The 22,719-nt window shown below is 37.6% G+C and overlaps 1 protein-coding gene across 1 annotated transcript in view; it reads right to left on the bottom strand.

Moving 5' to 3' along the window:
* EPS8 (epidermal growth factor receptor pathway substrate 8) overlaps positions 1 to 22,719 on the bottom strand; it is a 96,595-nt gene that overhangs the window by 50,044 nt on the left and 23,832 nt on the right. The window contains exons 2-3 of the mRNA XM_026037113.1: positions 6,558 to 6,648; positions 5,761 to 5,834 (exon numbers count right to left, since the gene is read on the bottom strand). Coding sequence (XP_025892898.1) covers positions 5,761 to 5,834; positions 6,558 to 6,619 — 136 coding nt within the window. The 5' untranslated portion in view covers positions 6,620 to 6,648. The remainder of the gene's footprint in view (positions 1 to 5,760; positions 5,835 to 6,557; positions 6,649 to 22,719) is intronic.

A 22,719-nucleotide genomic window follows, 5' to 3' on the forward strand; every position in this document is an offset into this window, starting at 1 on the left:
TTTACATATCAAATACATGAACATTAAATGGATAACTTCTTTTAATGAACTCATTTATCTGGTCTATGATCAGTTTGTGACTTCTTGGAATTTAGCAATTACACTACCATTCTTGCTCTGAGGTATTCAAGCAACACAAAAGGGCACGTGCAATCTCACTGTTAGCACCTCATCACAACCAAGAGAATTTAAAAAACACAGTTCATAAAACACTTGCTTTTCCCTGATGCAGTCTGGGGACAACTTTAGTAACACCTTTCAATTCCATGCCAAATAATAATCCAAAAATTCAGTTTGCTATGCGAAGAGATTTGAGCTGCTCCAGCCCATGTTGCTCCTTGGCAAAGGTCCAGTGCTGCCCCGGTCCCTGTGCCAGCTGGTGCCACGTGTGTCCCCAGACGTGGTGCTACAGAAGACAGATGGAGAAGCTAGCGCTAGAACAACAGGTGAGGGCATGAGCCAAAACTCATTTCAGACACAAAGATCAGGAATTAAACAGTGAGAAAAAACGCATGAGAATATGGACAGGGCACCTCTCTGAGTTCAGAGAGATTTATCATGCAATAAACATTTAATTTTAGGCAGAAAAGAAGCAAAAACAGAGATGGCTTGAGATGAGGGGGGGAAAAAAGGCATTTACAAGCAAGATTTTGCAGTTCAGATAACCATATCAGACACCATGATGGCTCCAGTCTACTTTTTAAACAAACAAAAAAATGCCTATAACCCCCTAAAAAACCTCCCACCTCCTTTCCAAATGGCACCGTGGTCAATGCTCTGCACAAAGACCTAAGTATCCAGTGCTCATGAATCACCTCACCAAGGTAAAAACTGGGACTCTGCAATTAACTTCATGCCATGCCATAAAGAATAACAAAATCATGGAATCATTATGGTTGGGTAAGACCTTTCAGACAATCGAGTCTAACCATAAACCCTACAACGCTATGCCTACTAAATCATGTCCCTAAGTGCCTCATGTACGCGTTTCTTGAACGCTGACTCTCCCCAGAGTCTCCTCTTCTATAGACTAAACAACCCCAGCTCTCTCAGCCGCTCCTCACAAGGTCTGTGCTCCAGCCCCTTCACCAGCTTCACTGCTTCTTTGGACACGCACTCCAGCACCTCCATGTCTTTCTTGGAGTGAGGGGCCCAAAACTGCAGTATTGGATGTGCGGCCTCACCAGTGTACATGGGTACGGTCACTTCCCTGATCCTGCTGCCTACACTATTCCTGATAAAAGCCAGGATGCCTTTGGTCTTCTTGGCCACCTGGGCTCACTGCTGGGGAGTGTGCATGTTCAGATGGATGTTTACCAAGACTCCCAGATCCTTTTCAGGCCTCAAGCCTGTAGCGCTGCATGGGCTTGTTGTGACCAGACCCAGCACCTGGCCTTCTTGAACCGCAACAGTTGGTCTCAGCCCATTGATCCAGCCTGTCCAGATCCCTCTGTAGAGCCTTCCTACCATCAGATTTACTCTTCCTCCAAGCTATATATATATATATTTTTTTTTAAAATATCTTCAGTATGTTTGGGAAAATTCCATTCAAAATTGATTGGTTGACTTAGAAGGCCAGATTCCACTTTCACTTGTTCATGTGGCTTGATAGCTGCTTTAATCCAACTGATGTTCAAAATTCTTTCTGGTTTTGCATGGACAAACTTTGCTGCTATTATGACAGTGTCTTGACATGGTCGTTTTGTTTTCATAACTTTTTATATATGTATAATATATATATAATATCTGATATATAATCAATGCATAATCAAATACAGAAGTTTGCTATTTATTACTAATACACAGTACTTATGGTTTTTAAGCATTTTAAAGGTTCTGATGTTGTTTAATGCTTCCCACTCCCTTCTGACAACACACACAAAAATTCCAAAATATCACAAAAGAAACACAGCAGACAGATGCAGCAGAATGGTAACACAGCTGCTGAAAATATAACTGCCTTGGCTTTGAGAAAGTTTCTCTTTCATTTTTTTTTTAAACTTTTCTCCAGTCCATACATTTGGTGACACTGACAGCCTATCTCTTTATGCATACAAACCACAGTAGAAGCAAGAAAATGTGAAAATTCCGCTCAAAAACCTGTGCCAATGTATCTTTACTCCAAGCTCCAGCATAATTGAGTCTTCTGCTTCATTCAGTTCTTGGCAATTGCAACTGCAGTTTTGTGATGTATCTACTAGCACTGGAAGTGAACCAAGATCAACAACTCATTTTACAGCAGCCACCATGCAGTAGTTACATGGTAAGTAGTTTCAATTAGTACCTGAATTCAATTAAACAGTTTAGAAGTAAAAGGCTGCTTACCATTACATGCTTCAAACTTAGCTATTTGTCCCGTCATTCTGCTGACAGATGAATGTTTTGTGGCATGTTCCATATGAAAATGCTATGATGCATCATTTTAAAAGCCCATAAAGAACACCGCTAAGACATTTTTACCAATACTATTACTCTGTTTGAAACATATGCTCCAGAAGAATTATTATTAGATTGATACAAAAAGGAAAAAAAAGTTAGAAAAGTGAAATGTATGTCATTCTCATGAACAAATAATCTGCTAAAATATTTTTAGTAAGATGCCTCTTGCTGGCTTACGTTACCACCTACTATTTCTGTCAACACACGCAATCAGCTTGACAAGTGAACCTGCACTCTAATAATATACTATGTAGCTTTTTTTTTTAAGCATACTGCTAAAAAGGGTACAGACTAAACTGAGAATGATTCTCTTCCAACATCAGTTTCAAGAGACAAATGTCTAGAATAGGCTTTTCTACTTTTTTTTCCATTTCTAAAAATGGACTTTCACACTACTCTAATATGGTTCCTTTAGCCACCAAACCATAGCAGCCTTTTCACATTATTCCACTTCTGACAGGATATAAAGCCAGGAGACCTTTTCAGACTTCTAGCCTCATGTATCCCATATTTTCATATGCTAACAGGGAATATAACCAATACTGTCAAATGGGCTATATGGTACACCAGCAAGAGTAAATTGTATGTTGCAAAACATCTTGCCATTGCTGCACTAACCCAATAAGATCACAAAAACTGGCATTCCAGCAACACCACTCAAAATAGGAAGGGAGACTAGTTATTATTAGCAGTGTTGCAAAGCCACTGCTCTTTGCCAGTCTCCTCATTTATTAACATGCAGAAGGCAATAGAGACGCCAAAAGGATGAGCAGGCTGGACTGAGATGTGAGGGCTTTTGCAGAGAACAGATGTTCTCACTGCAAATCTCATTCTTCCATTTCTATCAGTTGTACTGACATTCAAAAGAGCATTTAACAACATGGACAGATTTACACAACAGAACATCTCTCCATCTTATCTCCATTTAAGTTTCCATTACTGACATGGCAGTCTGCAATATATATTCACTGCAGAAGTAGATGACCAGGTTGCTGTGCAATTTGGCTAGCAAGAAACAGAACTACATTCTCCCCCCTCTGTAATCTGTCCACAAACTAGCAAATATAGCACAGAGCCAAGACAAACAGCAGCATCTGCAGTTGGCTAGTACAACAAAGTTTAGGCATTTTTAAGTAATTTTACATCTGGTAAAGACAGAAAAAGCCTGTTCAAAACAACAGGCCAACTAGGGTTCCAAACAAGTTATGTCAGATCTAACCTCCTTGAAAGACATGTGCCAAGCATCAATATTATTGGGGTAAATTTCTTTTCTGCTAAAAGGAGATCAAGTTGGGTGTCAGGCAGTGGGAAACATAGGTCATGAACAGCATTTCTCCTTCTATTTATTAGGTTGTTGCTATTAACAGAATCAGTCTATTATTATTGACAGCAGATAACTATTCACATAACACACTTGCTTATTTACTCACATATTCACTCAGTTACTGGGTTGCAGCAACAGCTGGTAGGGCAACATGAGACAAAGTAAGCTGGAAATGGTCTCACTAACATTCACTAAACTAGATTTGGAAATGGAATTTAAATCTAACAAGGTTACTCTGAAGATAAAAATTATTCCCATGGGGAACTAAAGACTACAGCTAGGTGCCCATCACCAGGCTGCATGGCACTGAACTAGATGAACTAGTAGAGACGGAGAGGGTGATCTTCCAAGTTACATTTAAGCTTCTCAATCATTAGCTGAGCAAAACAGAACAAAGAGGGTTATTTCCTTCGGTTACACCAAAACGCCACAGATAATGTTACAACTTTGCAAGGGAACTAAATTTCTTTAATTATTCACGTAGAAGGTATTTACACTTCTTGTCCTATATTGTTAATGATGGAAAAATATTAGATTTAGGAGAAAACTAAAAATTCCTCATCATTAACAGTAGAAGATTAAAATTTAGTAACAAGGAGCATTACAATATAATGAATTCCACCTCTAAATAGCTTCCAAAACCAGTTTCCAAGACTTATTCTTTAGAAGCTGTAATACTCCAATTTTACATTTACGGACAAATAGTAAACAATCAGAGTGGCTGGTCAGGGCTTCATATCTTTAAGGTCAAACAGCACAACTGATTTTGGATCATCCATACACTGCCATTAATGGGTTTATCCATAATAGGATTAATAGGATTGGGACAAGTACTTATATGTGTCTTAACTCATACTTCATCTCATATAGAAGAAACAAAGGTATATACACAGAGAAGGGGCTAAGGGGCTTACCCTCAACACTTTCTACTCATAATATACGTCAAATGGGGAAGAGAAGAAAAAAGAACAACAATAACTCAGGTTTGTTGCCCTGCTTTAAAAAAATAAAGTGATTTTTAAAGTGTTTCTCTCTCATAAAAACTGAGGTTTCTGTTTCCACCCTTTCCAGGTCTAGTAAAAAATATAGAAGCTGCACTCAATACAGCACAAGCACATAAAATTTCATGCTTTCATAAAGTAGAGTTAATGATCTACAGTTGGCAATTAACAGCTGTAAAATCTATTTCCTCTTTCTGAAAGGTACATATTTAGTCACATCCTACTACTGAAGTACTAAAATGTAATATTGCTTCAGAAATCAAGCAGTATGCAGCTTTTTTTTTCTGACTTATTTTAATATTTATAATCTAAAAAAAAGGAAAAGTTTTTTCTATATTGTTTACAGAAAGAAGAACCCAGAAGAAAAAACTGAAGTGACTTAAAGTCATTAAACATCAGCTCAGAACGCCCCACTCACTCACCCATAATACGAGGGCAATAAAATATTAACCCTTGGAATGAAGTCTCTTTACTAAATCTGTATAACTTCAATAAATAGTAATAGCATCTTTTTTTTTTTTCCTCTTTCCTCATAAGTTCTCTGTATTAAACAGTAGTTTATTAAGCAATAAATAAGTCCAAAGCTAAATTTGTGACACTAGTATAAGCCATTTTTGCCCTTTTGCATATCTCTTGCATAGAACATTTGAACAGAATCATGAAACCTGCAGTAATGCTAGGGACAGACCCCCTACATTCCCTAACTTAGCTGTCCCTTAGCATCTCTTGACTACTGGATCCCTCTTAGTTTTCAGATAAATACTTCATACAGTACTGTCTTTAATTAGCAGATAGAAGCTCTGTATTTAGGACATGGTTAAAACATCTAGGGTAGTTATAGCTTTAATACAAATAAAATCATTTTAGTTATTTACACATATACCTATACACACACACACTTTTAGAATTGTATATGAAGTATTTCCACCATGACTTCAAAATATACACTTAAACACAATTTTTATGTAAAAGTGTGAAGAATTTATATCGCCTTACCATAAAGAGCTTTTGCACTTGTTCTTGAACTCTGCTCCCTCTCTGCCTGAGCAAACGTTGGTGAGCCATAGCCACTGTAAGAAAACATTTCTGGTTAACTTGTCATTAGATGCAGTTGCTGCACAGAGGCAGGCACTGAAAAAAAACCTCTGCCATTAAGCAGGTATACATACACCTACAATATTACTAACATGAGTAAAAAATACTTGTTCCACGTCACGGTATGATGAGGCATGTTTGCTTAGACTTAGGCCCTCCTGAGGAACTCTGTTACTTTAACAGAGCACCAGGCACAACAGGGGTGTGGAATGCAAGAAAAATGCTACCACAATATTAATCATCAAAATCATTACTGAGTAATAACAAGGACTATGCCAAAGTCTCCAATTGTGGAAGGGCTGTGTCTTTTTCCTACATACACAAGCATCATTTGTTTTAAAAGTTTAAATTGCTTTCCATAAAAGACCCGAAAGAATTATTTTAAGGAATTCAGCTCAAGGGAATTCAGCTTCCTTCTAGCATAAAACCAAGAATAAGCCCCATCTTTAACATGTACACAAAAAAACCCTACTCAGTTCTAACCTTAAATATCTAAGGCATAAGATGACCGCTGTGAGTAATGTATTAAGTTATTGATACAGCAATATAGTTTTTGTGTGCTAGTTGATTCCATTCAGCAATATGACTCAGCACTTTAATAATGATCTCTAATAATTATAGCTCTACCTGAAACAAAACTATAAAGAACAAAATACAAATGTTTTCTCCTTAAAAGGAAAACCCAAGCAGAGGCTTACTTGATCTGAGGAGAATAACTTCCATATCCACCAGGAGGGGTGTTTGATATATGTCCATTCATTCTTATTGTCACTTACTGAAGGAAATGATCTAGGAAAAGAAACAGCAACATATGAAATTATGGCTTTAAAAAGAAAAAAATAAAAAAGAGGTTTATCACAGACGTAATACGAAACTAATTAGAAAACTGTAGTTCAGGTGGGAAAGAAATTGCATCCACAAGCCCAAACTGATATTTGCAATGTGGTGATGCCTTGAAGTCTTGTTATTTTTAATATATGTATTTATATATATCGATACATACCTATCCCAATATTATCAAATTGCCCCAATTGCAATTTGATAAATATTGTTTCAAATAACTTATAATTTAATTAAATCATTATTGTTGATCTTTAGGAACAGCTTAACAAAGAAGAACATACACTGCCCAAGTGAACAAGATGTTCGAAATGGCAATTTTAATGATACAGCATGCTTGATTTTAACCTCAATTAATTTAACCAAAATGAAACTTTTGAGAAGAAATGTCGACACATTTCTTCTAGAAAATATAACAGCTAAATCACTAGAAAAAATGTATTGTTACTAAACACAACCGTTAGCACAAAGGGAATCTTGTTTAGCTACCGTGGGAATACAACCTGTGTTGAAACAGTTAAAAGAAACCATTGTCACCTTGATAACACATTAAAAATGATCCTGGAAAATTACTTTCATAAGCCTATAAACCACAGCATCAACAACCAAAATTACCACAGATAAACAGTCTTTTATATACATATATATATATATGCATATATATACACACATACATATGCACAAATAATAACTTGAATAATTGTCTCTTTAACAGTCATGAAATAGAAGAGAGATTTAGGTCTACAAACAGCCAAAGTGCATTAGATTATGTCTTATACCTAGCAGAAGCTTCAGTTCCAAAGTAACTACAACCTCCCTTGTCATACTAAAACCATCTCAAAAATCAGCATATTCTGTGAATCTCTTAACTGTCTTACTTAACCGTTCTCTTCCTCTTGCTTTACAAAGACGCAGGAGGTGACTGTGCTTTTTTTTTTTTTTTTAATTTTAATCTATGTCCATTTTACTCATTTCCTCTTTTACACAAAAACACAATCACAATCGAATTCTGTTCTCATCTCTAAAGTTTCTGGTCATTTTAAGAGATATACAAGCTAGCTTTGGTCTTCTGCACTGAGTATGGAGTCACTTTTATACCTTTCTCAGGAATTTATGACATCTCCTACCTGAGATGAGACAAGCAAAGCTAACTAGAACTGAGCTGTATTGATTACATGCCAGATGTAATCATGAGGAAGAGTGCTATGTTCCTGTAGTGAACCTGTATTTTATAATTTCATTTAGACTTTCTCCCACCCCTCCACTCCTTTTTAGAATTCTGACTGTTCCTTGCAGAAGGCTGACATACCTGAATTTGCTTCCATTTCTCCTGCACACCTCCAAGAATATATCACAGACCCAACTTTGGAGCGTGTTTGACTCCTCTAAGCCACTTTTTATACAGCACTGTTCTTGGCAGTGGTCTACAAAAAAAAAAAATCTTGGTCTGTGTTAAGTGCTGCTTAATTCACTTGCATTTACAACCTTTGGGAAGCATCCTGAAGTGGTCCCATGACTTGAATGAACAAATGCGTTTGTTTTCTCAGCAGAATTTGCCAGGTCACTGTGCACTCCCTCTTCCATTTCGGCAAACACGTGGATCAGAACCACACTGGCTGCTATTAACCTCTTCAGTATTTCATATTGGCTCTCAATTCCTACTATCTGCAACCATTGTTTTTGCCATACTACTTAACCATTTGTCTGGTAATTTAGATTTCCTAAGATGGATCAGATTAAAAAAAACTTAACCAACTTATGCCTATTTCTCTCAGTATCTCCCATTTTATATATTTTTCCACACATACTGTTATTACAATATCATCTATTCAACAATTCCAATGGTCAGAGACTTTCATCATATCGTTAGGTGTTTTCTTTTTCCATAATCATATTTGTTACAAATTCGTCAATTATAAGCTTAAAAACTCGATCTGGAAAAAAATCCTGGATTTTTAGATTCACGATGATTTTATACCTCTGATATTTTGATTATTAATCTGACATACAGTTGGTTTGTTATTTGCACTCTACTTAATTTTATGAAAGTAGTGAAATAGATATTTTATGTGGAAGCAATGTAATATTTTAGAACTGAAAACTTAAGTCTTTGACTTTAGTATAACAGATTGAGTGCAATGCAATAACATTGAATTTATACAGCAGATTTTTCTTCCTTTAATGGGAAAAAAAACTTTGCTAAATAGTTGTCGACTGTACAGCATAACACCATTTACACTTTACAACAAAAGGTTTAAAATTCCACTTAGAATCAAGAGATAGGAAAAAATTTGAAGTCAGAAATATTGTGGTTTTTAGAGATAAAAAAACTTGTTTTCAACTTGCTCTCATCTGAACAAGTGCAAAAAAAGTTGTAGTTTTTTTGCAAACCCTCACCCACATTCTATTTGACAACTTGACGTTAAGCCAACAATATTTACTCTCCTGTATGTAACTTTCCATTACTTCAAAAATTACATCCTTTAGAAATCCTGAGACAACTACTTGTATATCACCATCATAAGAGCCTACAGAATTCTCCTCACCTCTTGCTTTGAGAAAGTTCCTCAATGTGTACAAAACCAAGCCCCTTGCAGCCATTATTTACAAAAGATACTTAAAAACAAAAAAATCAAAAATCAAAAAGTTATTTTTAATACTCCCCCAAAGCAATTGGGTAATTACTCTTCAGCTGAATTTCAGCTTTTTCAGCCTAAACATTTTTGAAGAACCGTTTCCAGAAACACTGAAGGTTTTTTTTACCGAGTATATACTGGACAGCAGGGAAAAAACATAACAGGATACCCATATGTTTAGCACTTAAGATTATAATTTATTTGTTCAGTTTTTGTTGCTGTGTTTTGCATCTCAAATGCTTTTTATTCTCCTATACCTCGCCCTGTAGCAAACATCAGCCCATGTGTGCTGCTAAACTATTCTGATTCAAGAGTCTATTAATAAACTTAACTTCCTCTTTAATCTTCCCTTTCACCTTAGCACAGCAATTCACAATAAAGTAAGCTGGTTGTCAGGGACAAAGATAAACATCCTTCGGAGTTAACTGTATCAGCCCTCTAAGTCAACCACAGTTTACCTCTGAATACACGCAAGAAGGGTCAGGTCTTCCTTGGAAATTTAAATGAAGTGCAGCCTACACAGAAGAACAAATATTTAAAAATAAGGGAACTAAATAAGGATTGTAGTTAAAATAGGAAATTCCTTAAAAAAAAAAAAAAAGTAAATATTTAATCCTTTCCCAGCATTTCTGCACCCCAAAAGCATCAGAGACGGCAAGCGGGAACGCACCCATGGCTTCTCTGCTGCCATCAGCTTTATCCTTAATTTATTGGTAGCAAGCAGCAATATAAAAGGCAAAGGACAGCTTTCACAAGAGATTTCTGAAAAAGACATATTGCGTGGATTTTTTTTTTTTTTTTACTAGTTGACAGTTACAGATGGTATAATCCCAAATATGGATGGCAGTACAACTATACTTATTGAAAATATTCATAGAAATATGCCCATATGCTAGCGTGCTTGGAGTCTTTTCCACCTTATAGCAGAGTGCCTAATGGATGCAGTACAATGTGTGCGACAACAAACTGAGGATTAGACACCTCAAATGTGCTGCCATTCAACTGGCTATATGGATATTTGATTATAAATTTAAAGGTAAAATCCTACTTTTTTTCTCAAATCCTTTTCAAAGGCAGGCAGAGTTTTCTAATTAGAGAAAATAAGAGATTCCAGAGATTTCCATTCTTTTGTACTAATCCTGAATCAGTCCTAGCCAACATAACACAATATCATACAAAGAAGAAAAGAAATGCAGCTTAGTGGCGTGAGTATTTCAGAAGTGATACTGTGGGAGGGAGGAAGAAGGGGAAGGGTTAAGAAGAGGAGGCTATGGGGACGGAAAAGGAAAGCCAATAATGGCTGGAACAATAATTATCTACGGATTAAGAAAATGTTATTAGTAGCAAGTCATTGTTATCACATGCCCCCAAAAAGCACAAGAATTCTTCCCCAGCTAGACAGAAAGCACAGGCTGTAATTCCAGCCTAAATAAAAACAAGGACACTACTGAAAGGTAGTGCTTAATTTGTAGCACATTTGACGTAGTATCAGTGGCAGAAAAGGACACTTTTCCTCCATCCCTTCCTTTCTAAAAAATATCTATGGAGCAACAACAACAACATATTCATATTACAATGCAACTCACTGTTGTTGAATCCTCGTGGATTCAAGAAAAGTGTCTTGTATCACTACTCCTCAGTATTTGGGGGGGAAAAAAAAATTGTAACTTTTTTTTGCTCCTCCTCTCATACCTCTCACCTTGTTCACTCAAATACCTTCCCTCAAGTCCATGCAACTCTCTCATGGTGAATTTTTCCTTAGTTAGTACTTTTAACACCCCTGCTAAGCCACACCTCTAATTTCTTTAGTTATTCCTTATGATACTCCATTTTTTTCTCCATATTTTCTTGGTTTTGTTGTTCTGACCCAACATTCTCTTATTTTTATCACCACTCCACATGACCTGACACAGCCCAGACCATTTTTCCATTCCCCTGCTCTTGGCAATTCAGCTCGAATCTTTTGCTGTATTTATTTAAATGCATCACTAAATGCATCACTCAGGGAGGCATTGGGGGGGAGCTGAAAGGCTGTCTAGCTTGCAAAGAGGAGGAAAAATTGTAGAGTAAGAGGGTGCCCGTCTCCTATCTGCCTCCAGACAGCCCTTTAATTGTGCCATTGTACAGCCATGGTGTTTTATGTCTTCTAATAAATTGCTTTTAGTACTAACAACCAGTAGTTTAAGTTACACACTGTTATTCAGCATTGTGCCTAAAGTTGAATATCATAACATTATATAAAGTTAAATAATAAAGTAAAATAAATATTTTAAGTTCTTTTTTTTAAAAAAAAAGCCACTAGCAATAATTCACTGCATTGAGGAAGACTGATCCTCTATGCATTAATATTCTTTGGAATTTCTCGGAGACAAATTGCTACTGTTCGGGTTAGTGACAGCTTCAAAATATGATGCTTTTCATTTTACTGTGGGCATTAGATTAAGGGGATTTTGACCAAACTTGGTCAAAACAAACAAAAAATAGTAATGGAAAAATCACATACAGAATTTAAAGTCAGACCCTGCAAGTCATGCAGTTTTAAGACAAACCACTAGGACTTCTTTTTATCACCTTTCTGGCTTTGGTCCCCTTTATGTCTTTCAAGCCACTCTATTTATAATAACAGGTCTGAAGTTTTCTGAGAAAAGAGCAGCTACTCTGGCACATTCACCTGTCTCCAGGTTTCAAACTTCAAGCAAACACATTACATCCAATAGTGACAGTAAAAATGTGGAAAATGCTGTTAACTTTCAGATCTCATCTGGGTTTTGGCCATGCTGGGCAACTGGTCTATAGTGCTACTTATAGCTGGATTCAAAAGTCAAAATACTGTGTGATAGGATAGAGGGGAGGGGGCATTTCAAGGAACTGGTATCATCATGATGGGTGAAACAGCTCGGGTCAGAGCAGGGGGGCAACAAAATCATACAATAGGGGACACATGGAGGAGGAGGGATTTCCAAGCATTTTAACCTACCCCTCCACAGAAGAGAGCAGCTGATAGGCTCAGCCAATGCCTTTTTCTCAGTCTGAAAGAGTGTTTAGATTTTTGTTGACAGTTTTTGAAATGCAATACTTGTCACCCTTCAGCAGAAGGGGATGGATAAATGTAAAAGTAGTGTCCATTTCAGTAGAAGGAACAGGACCATAGGACAGATCTATTAGGAAAATGCATAAAAACTAAGAATTATCAACCACAGAGAAGGACTGAACATGCTAAAGCAATTCCATCTCTCAGGGAAAGAGCTGTTAGCTGAAAGAAATATCTTCTGTTTGGAAAAACAACAAGATAAAAAGTTCTCCTTAATTATTATTATTTTGCTAGTATCATATTTCCTAGTGAATCATTCTTTAGGAAATATTCCAAAAATTGAATTAAAATAGGAATGTTTTATTTTGAGAAAAGGTAAAATAGAAAGCCAGAAAGGAAAATAATTTTCACATAGATCCTCTTCTTAGGTTTAGTTCTTTTTGTTGCCACAGTAATAGAGAACCTGTTGAGAAAGGGTCCCATTCAGATATAGTAACTATTCCCATTCATTTCCCTCAGGTCTGGGGCCACAATTTGTAATTAATTATGCTCACAGCAGATAGAACAACTTTACAATTACAAAATCTTCAAAGACTCTAAAATCCCCATTATAACAAAAAAAAATTAATACCACCACTCCCTGCAATTTTTTTTTAAATTAGAGAAATAACCAACTCCTCTAAAGCAAGATAAATATGAACTACTGAGACTCGAATAATTTTGCTAACACTGCAGAATGTATTGCATAGGTGTAAGACCAGACCTTGAATTAAAAAAAAAAAAAAAAAAAAAAAAAAAANAAAAAAAAAAAAAACCACTAAAGAGCTGAAAAGAAAGGTGACTATGGAACATGAAAGAGTTGGTAGAAGGAGGAAAAAAGGGACTATAACGCACCATAAAAATCAATGTCTGCTCAGTACAAGTCAACTACTAGGACCAAAGAAGAAAAAATAAAAAATGCCAGGGAAAACAGGTCACAGTTTTTAAACAGCCACTGGCGTACTGCATCAGAGCTTACTTTGGTGTCATCTAGAGCACCCCTGGAACCTCTAATACCTGCACAGACTCATAGAAATACAAGAAAAGCCACAACTCCTTTACTCGCTTCTCCCTTCCAGTGCCGAAGAAAAAGTTACAAAAGAGTTTCCTGAGAGAAAAATAAGAACTACAATTCTTTACTTCATTATACACTCTAGTCCCTATAATATCAATTACAACTACTTAAATTTAATATCAGCAGCAATTCTCAATTTGTACTTGGCTTTGGAGCTTTGTTCTGTTCTTTTGGTTGTTCTATTTTAACCTGATTTAGAATGACTGACTAGTGAATACAGCTGACCTAGCTCAGACACCACTGTTTTATTTCTCTCTTCACCCCCTCTGATTTTTTCACTTCTTCCTCCTATTCCTTGCTATGTCATACTTGAAACTAGATTATCAAATTTCTAAAGAAGGCAGTCCAGATCGCAACTGAAAAGTCAGTTTGCTGTGTACAAGTGACAAATGATTGATTTGACTTTAGAAATGAAAATCTGTAGAAAAACATTAACATCAGTGTAGATGGGTCAACAGAAAATTCAGCAAGAAAGAATGCATTTTGGTCTCATGGCACGTGGCATCACAAGATTGTCTTCCTCCCTGCATAGGCTCTCAGTCCAGCCACATTAAAAAAAAAAAACCAACAATAAAGCAAAACACACACAACAAAGGTGATATAATAAACCAAGGAACAAAACTAGTTTGCATTAAAATTAACAGCCAGCTACTTAGAAGAATCAATTTCTAGATTAAATACGGCAACACAGATAAAGTTGAGTAGGAGCCTCATTCACTGGTTTCTTATCTTAAACTTTCAAACTTGAATCCGTACTCATGATTCACAGTATCCTTTGATGATCGAGCCACCATTATTTAGGCAATCCTGATCTTCTACCATATTATTCTAACTGCCAAGTCTGAAAAGCCTGAAAGCTTACCAAGAAAGGGGTGGAGGGTTAGTATATTATTGTAAGATTTACAGTCTATGACGTGTACAAAAGCTTTTTCCACCCAGTTCATTTAAACATTAAATGCCATGTTAAAGTAGGGTGAATGAATAGGAAAAATCTAAGTTACGATCAGACCACGCCAAATGAGCAATAGTGAGCTGACAACTTTCCAGTGAAATTCAACAGCAATGCTAACTTTTCTTTTAAAGCTTACTAAATAAGCCCATGCTATTTCAATAACACTGTTCTACTCTTAAAACTTCCCACTTAACACAGGCTTCTTTTTAACTCAGATCAAATAACATGCAAATAAGGTAGTAAACAAAGCTTCCCAAGGCTGATATGCGAAAGTTCATGACTTCAAGTAAGAAGATATAAAGCAACCACCCTTGCTACAATTTTGGCGGGTTAAACAAGTTTAGTAGGAGAAGAGTTAGTACAGTGCTCGTGCTTTCAGAAATAATTTACAATATTCCTTTCATATTTTTCAATACACTTGCAACGTTGTGTATAAGTGACTACTAAATTAACCCAAACTACCTGGAGAGTATTTCAGTTCATAAGTAGCAAGTCTTCTGGAAGGGATCAGATTCTTTTCTTATCACTTACACACAAAACACAGAGATGTAATATTTGCCCACAAAGGTTACGCAGCTGCTCTGCAAAGCAACTTTGCTGCCAAGATCGGCATCTCCAGACTCTCTGCCTTACCTTACAGCAAAATTCACCATTCAACTTCAAAGGTGATTCAAAAATTTTAACAACCAAACATGGTATGTTATCTTTAAAACTTACCCTTACAGGAATCCCGTATTCTTCAAAATCAGAGACATAAGAAAAAAATAATGTGTTTTTAATCCACCAAGAAAAAACACTACTTCTGTAAAGTTTCTATGTAAATTGCCATCTTTTAATAATCTCTTGCATACTTCATTAACAATATGCGACCATGACAAGGATCTCATATAGCAAGATAACAACACAAACAAAGCTGTAAGGATTCTGGAAACAAGGCAGAAGAGAGAAAAGGCAGAAGCAGACAAAATTAATTTTTAAAGAGAGAGAATAAGTTACACTGGAAGCTATTTTAAGACCTAAGGACAGACTTTTAGGAACCCTCTTCATTTTCCTCATCTGGAAATCAGAGAAAGAAGCCACAATATCCTCACTCAGGAGTGCTAATCGAACTGAGATACTCAATTTATTACTCTCAAAATAAACAAGTGACTTATTACACCGGGGGGGGGAAAAAAAAAAAAAAAAAAACACATTTTTCCAGTGTATTGGAATATTACTTCCCGTCTCTTCCATACCCCCCATTAAAATATCCCCTAGACACCTAACAGGAAACCTAAAGTCCTTTCCCATCCCACAGCAGAGTGGAGATGTAGTAACAGAGCAGCACAACTTGTTCACCTGCACGAGTAGAGCAAAGTCAAATGGCCACTTCCCCTACAGCAAACGGCCCTTCCCTGCTGCCTCTCATTCTAAGCCAGGAATCTGAAACAACAAATTTCAAGGACAACTTCGCCTCACCTAGGGTTAAAACCAGGCATATGACTACACGCAGTAAGATGCCTGACCTTGATCACACACCCTATGCGGTTCGCAGCAGTTTCAGCAATGCGGTAACTCATCTACATCCAAATATCACCTGCGGGTGCTTGTTTGGGTTACTGAGATTTTGAACATTTTTTCTTTGCATTCAATGACTATATAAAAACTACTACCATAAATGCTAAGCATAAATGATTAATCTATACCAGGACTGATCATTCTATACCAGGGCTACAATTATTCAGTACAAAGTGACTCAAGTGTAAAAGTCCTGAACTGAATCACATTTGAATCCTGAACAAAGTCACACCCTGTAACTGTATAAACTGTGTCCTTGGGTAGCTCAGCATCCACACCTGAATTTTTTCTTTCATCACCTGATCAAATGTAGAATGTTGTGGATTTTTTTTTCCAGACTCACTAATTCAAATGGCCAATGTTACAGGACTGATTTTCAGACACACACCTTTTTTATTCCATTGTCTTTACAATCACACACTAGTTTCCAGGAAACATCCAGTTAATAAAGACAACAAAATTAGGAACTGTTTGAAAAGATAAATCATAATCAGGGTAAAATGTGTTTGGTTCTAATTCTGATTTCTCAATTCCATTTCTAATTGTGGACTTTGAATTTTCAAGCATCATGAGGTGGTCTTGCCCAGGAATTCATCATTGCTGGTTATCAAGGCAAATTTAATGAAGCATCATTGGAAAAGGATTCTGAATATAAACAGAGTTTACAGAGAAAGGCTGCAACCAGATTTTTTATTCCAGTTTGCTGATTCATTCAATTGGAAACATTTTACTGGACATTTCCATGTCAAAAAACATTTTACTGAAGTCAAATAGGTTCCAGAAGAAAACTCAATCTGGGACTGCAGCCCAACATCCCTAGCTCTGAGAAAACTAGAGAGGAGCTATATTTTTCAGACAGTTCCCAAAGTTTGTGAGGGAAGCTCACTTTCAAAAAGATGGAATTACTGTTCCCCATTCAGATCTTTTATTAGAAATAAGTGTGTGGGGGAAGAAAGAAAGGAGAAAGGGAAGGAGCTTAAAAAAAAAAGTCATATGTGGTAATGATTTTGATCTTTGCCTACTTGGACAAGAAGAGGGAAAGACGGAGGGAAAACAGAGTAAAAAACAGAGTAGAACATTTGTTTCATTTCTTAAAAAGGTTCTACAATTGATTCTACTGCTCTTAACGGGACATAAGAAACACCCATCAAAAATATTTTCTTGAAATATACTGTCAACCTCCTCCAGAGTATTTAAAAAAGAGAGAGAGAGAATTAAACAAATCCTTTACATTTCAAGAGAAGTTACCACTGTGTTTTACTAAGATGACAACCATGGGGGATTCTCTAGGTTGACTGTCTAAGGATGTACATCATCCCAGAATTGCATACTTTGACCATTCTGTCTCTCTCTGTACTCCTAGCTCACGTTATTGAACAGATCCGTCAAACTCTGCAGATTATTTTAACAGTTATATTACTGCAAAGGTAGTTACAACATCTTTCAGAATAAGAAGGATTAGCTGTTTTAATAGTTCTTAAAGCAATGAATGCTAAACCACCTTTTCTTCAAGGGCCTTGTCCTCTTGTCACACCCATACTTGTAGAGAACATACAGAACTCTAAGGAAGATAGGAGGAAGAGAGCATCCACATAAAAGTATTTTTAGAAATAAATAAAACAAAAAACAAAGCAAAAAAGCAAATCCCACAACTTTCTTTCACAGTGACTAGGGAAAACTTTACCAGCTCCTAACTAATGTTTATATGCTGCTTATAGAGTTTTGAGGTGCCTATACTGCTACATATTTTTTATTTAATGAGACTGACAAGGATAATTATTCCTTTTCCAGAAGGCACAGTAGATAAACTTTAAACTCTTACTTGGTTTCAAAGGAAGAAAATATTTCTCCTGCACAAAGCCTCCATTGAGGGTTCCTGTTTTTACTACAGTAAGAAAAATAGCAGTGCCCTGGATAATTTGTTCATGTATGCCAATAAAAGCACATTGGACTGCAGCCAGTCTTTGCCTCACAGCACTTCTAGTAAGCACCTAAAGAGTTCTGAAGTTCGATGAAAAGCAAAATTTCTTTTCCTTCTATTTTTAATCTTTGTTATAAGGACCATTCTTAATGCTTATTATTCGATTTCATTATACATGTCTTTATGTTGCTCTAAGAGGTGACTTGAAGAAAAATATGAGACTTGGACAATAAAGCAAAACTTTCAAAAAATCTCTTTAATGTTAACACTTTTCAGATAACTTTATACTACTTTTAAAATATGGTGAGCAAGTACCCTTTTGAACTCCACTCTAATTAAAAATGACAAAAGACACTAACATATATTTGTGTTCTAGGGACAGGGGATAGAAGTACAAAGAATTAAGAACCACATTGACAAAAGCATTTCAATGCCTACACTTTCATGCAGGACTTTGATCTAGGTGATTGCTACTCGACCTAGGGCAGATCTGAGGCAGAGCCAGAGACTTAACACAAAGCATTAAAGAATCCAGAGAAAATTCCTTGGAAGTTAATCAGACTCTAGTGAGGATATAACATGCATATGTGCTTTCTCCCAAAGCCAAAACTTTTCTAAACAATTTAATGGTCACAGAAAGGAGGGCCAAAAGGAATATACATCTTCAAGGTGGTAGCAACTGTACCTATAAACTTCCCCAAAGGTATTTGCCCAACCTCCTATGGGGGGCTCCCAGCAAGGGATTCTGAAAAACAGCCCTTGGGAATCCCAGGCCAATAAATAAAAGAAAACCTTGCTGTAGCTTAAATTTATTACTCCTTATATACTCCTTATTACTATAAGCCAAAGAAACAGATGAGGTTATGAAAAAAGAAAGGGAAACAGCAATGGACATTCAATCAGTGTTAAAACAAGCTTACAAAATACCCTGTTTCTCAGTCCTACAGTTGATTTATTAATAGAGCAAAACTGCAAACTCTTCTCCCTTTTATAACTTATCACTCATATCAGCACTGCAATAGGCCTACAAGGATGATGTCTCACGCATACCATCTAATATATTTTTCCAACTAAGCAATCCAAAGTAAGCTGATGTCAACCTTCTATTTTCCCACAGGAACAGGCAATGCAAGTTTCGAAGAGAAAAAAAATATTACAGTTACTTCATCTATATATTATCTTTCATTATCGCAATGTTTTTCTAAACTGTATCCCCTTGCTTGGTCAACTTTGAATAACCCCTTCTCTTTCCTCATGTTGCTCAATTCAGCCTCACGCTTTTCTCCTCCTTTCCCTTTTGCCATGCACACACGCAGCAGACTTCTTGAAATAAAGTTTTCCAGAAAGAGAAAATAACCCCACTGCGACCCCCACAATACTTACCCATGGCGTCCAAAGTATTTCAGGGAGTGACTCAATTCACTGTTAGCATCGAGCTGTCCTCTACCTCCTTTCTGACTGGGCTGGGTGACCACAGAGATAGCTAACATCAGCTGCTATAAATATTTCCCAAGAGGTAGCAAGGGAGCAAGGGAGGCAGCTTTTCCATTTGTTTGTTGAGGTAGTTGAGGTTTCCAAGTTATTTTCTTTAGGCTTTAGGCTCCCAGACCCAACAGGCAGGTTTAGATGAAAGAACATAAGCAATTTCCTACTCTAATCATATGTCCTATTTCTGCTCAAGACTACCTCTTCACAAGGGTGTGAAAATAGGACCTATACCTTCTTTTGGCCTAGCAGAGCTTTAAGTCTAGTAGGGAAGTGAGCTGAAACTCGCAAAGAAGTTGCACAGCACTAATAGCTCTTCTCACAGGGATGAGGTAATTTACTGGTAGCAGTAACATGGCCAGACATCCAGTATCTGTTCACCTATGAGCAGTTTTGAGAACCTCCAATTTATCCATGATTAGGTAATATTTTAAAGCTTTTCTCCACAAATAAAACATGTAGTTATTAAGAGATTCCCTATCCCGTTAAGGATAGGGCCTAAAAACTGTTATTTTGCAGAAGGCTGGAGAACAGGGGCCTGCACTTACACTCTTTTATATTTTCTGATTTTTTTTTCCCAGCAGAAACTTCTTCCTGTCTCACTTAGTACATTGTTAAGGTCCTCTCAAACTATTTCTATTGTCCTAGTGTTTGTTGGATTGTAAATACCAAGTTATCACCGATAGTTATCAGCCCAGTGCCTATAAAATCCCCTCCGAAAACAAAGATGTCTCACTACTCAGTTTTGTACTTCTCCTCCATGGTGAGCTACACGATGGTCACAAGTTCCCTGGACCCAAATCTCTGGACGAGATGTCCACCTTGTCCTGTAACACTCCTGCCAGTGTTGCCTATTTGATCAGCACCAAGAGTTCTTCAAAGTTCTCAAGAGGCACCAACTCTTCTGTGTACCCACTGAACAACTGAATACCTCCCCTCTCATCACCACACGTCTATACAGACCCAATGTAGTTTTGAGCCCCTTCAGTGCGTAGGAGGACAGTGGGAAAGCAGCAATTAATTGAGATGTTGCATTGCCCGTGATTAACACTGAGGTTACCCAATCATTTGCTGCCCGTAACTATCAAGGTCAATAGTCATTGCCCAAAGGCATCAGCACAATTAATATCTGTCCACGCTAACTACTCTTTATTGAAGGAAAAGCAACATGACTGGTGCCCAGAACACTGAAGGTGACATTTAGGCAAAATATGTAACCAATGGTTTTGCTTCCTTTGCTCTTACTCAGATTTCTCCAGCTCTCAGCTCTTCCAAGCGTATTTAAATCTCTGCTCTTGCCAGTATCAGGTGACATTAACAGGAGCTATAATGTACCCATTTCCTCTAGAAGTTTAGCAAACAAAACTGATGCTAATCAGATCAGGGAGGGCAAGGATTATATAAATTAGAAGGAGAGAAGTCCACTCCATTCAGCCCTTTTCCTGCTGCAAGATTGTTCACCTGGGCGTGAGCCTTGGCTGCTCTCCAAGCTTACTGCTAGAGCAGCACATCCTGAAAGTTTTATACCCCAAAAAAAGTGCAGATGTGACAAAGTCTTCTGCCTCTGCTAGCAGAAACATACTGCCGAGTGCACAACTGTGCTCCCCTTCCAGTTCTAATCATGCTTCCCTGTAACTCTTGCATAGTTCTGCTGTCACCGAGCATCTCCTCTCGTGCCCTTCCAAAACTACAATATCAATTGCTGTAGAGAAATGCATAGTGCATTTCAGAGAGGCCTTCAGTTTGGATCCTTACATCTGACTGAAGGACAGGGTATCTTAGAGCTCAGTTAGGAGCCTTGAGACATACTAAAATCAGCCAACATTTGCAGACAATCTTGAATATCTAACTTTATGGGGAGTGAAGGAGAGAGGGAGTGTGAATGTGTGAGTCGGGGGGCTGGGAGGGTGGAGAACACTGTTGCAAGATCAAATATGCAAATGCAAGGTATTTGCAACCAATAACCTTAAAAATCCTTGTTTCTTCTGAAAGACTGAGCCCTATTATCCTCTAACTCTACTAATTCTCCTTTTTCCCAGTGAAAAAACAGCTTACTGCTCAGTGCAATTTTTGCAAAAAAAAAGCTAAAATCCCTAGTGCATTAGTGCCCACTTCAGTGAGGAATCTATTGCAAAACTATATGTTGATAGTAGAGAGGGGAAGTTAACCAACAGATGGCCCGAGTCGTCCTGATTTCTAACATCTTTCCCTGCTGCCAGAACTCATTAGCGACTACCAAGGACTTGCATTCGGTCCACCCCATCAGGTTTTGGCTCTGTTTAGGTAACAGCCACTTCCCCACACATACGAGGCTTCCCCTTCCGCGGCGCCAAGCGCTTTCACTCCAGCCGCACACGGAGGTGGCCACCGGCTCCCCTCCTACCTGCACGGCCAGCAGCTCCGCTCCCGGCTCCCTTCCCTAGTCCCGGTGCAACCCGGAAGCTCCAGTGACACTGAACATGCTCTTTCCTTTTAATCATTAGCAGAAATCACCAGGCAGCCCTCCCCGCACACAACCAGGCGGCTCCGGGCCAGGATCAGGAGGACAAAGTGCTCCTGTGATCCCAAGCCAGCAGCAGCCCCAGACATTCCGGGTGTACACTGCACTCCTCATTCTCTGCAGAGAAATGCAGCACAATAAGCTGCAGCAGGTTATATGTCCTTTGAACGGTTAATGAACAAGCCTTTAATTACTGAAAATTGCCCCTAGTGCACATCGTAGAAAGACATTCTCCAGTGAGGGCTTTTTAGGGAGGACGTGATACACTTTTGGACTTGCTCTTGAAATGTGCAAAACGTAACATCACATAGTTTGGATTTCCCTAAAATTAGGCTGCTCTTCTTCAGTGTTCCTCTATTTGCTATGTTTTAGTATCCTCCCTTTAGCAGACTATACATGATTCATGAAACTAGCTGCAAGTCATTAAAAGCTAACGCCAAACTGACTACAACTAATTTTCCAGAGATAATTCCCAAAACTGTCCAAGCATAGAAAAGGAATGGAAGAAATCTCTCACTCTTGAGTCACACCACTGGCCTAAACACAAGGTCATTCTGAGTCAAAAACTCCCCTCTCCCTGTGCGGCAGGGAGCTACAAAGGTTGGAAGAAACAATAATAGGTTAAGATCTGTAATGTTTTACTGATCTATGAAACAAAAGGCCATACAAAACTTGAGAACTTTGGGATGTTTTGAAGGCAAAAGAATAACACAAGATATTAAAGGCAGCATAATAGAGCATTTTTGAATCAGCTGGAGAGAACTTAACCTCTGCACTATATTATACTCTGCCTACCATCCACATCCTATCAAGTTCAATTCAGT

This window comes from Nothoprocta perdicaria, unplaced genomic scaffold, assembly GCF_003342845.1.
Source record: "Nothoprocta perdicaria isolate Ctin4 unplaced genomic scaffold, notPer1 scaffold_190, whole genome shotgun sequence".
In the NCBI taxonomy this organism is placed as follows: Eukaryota; Metazoa; Chordata; class Aves; order Tinamiformes; family Tinamidae; genus Nothoprocta; species Nothoprocta perdicaria.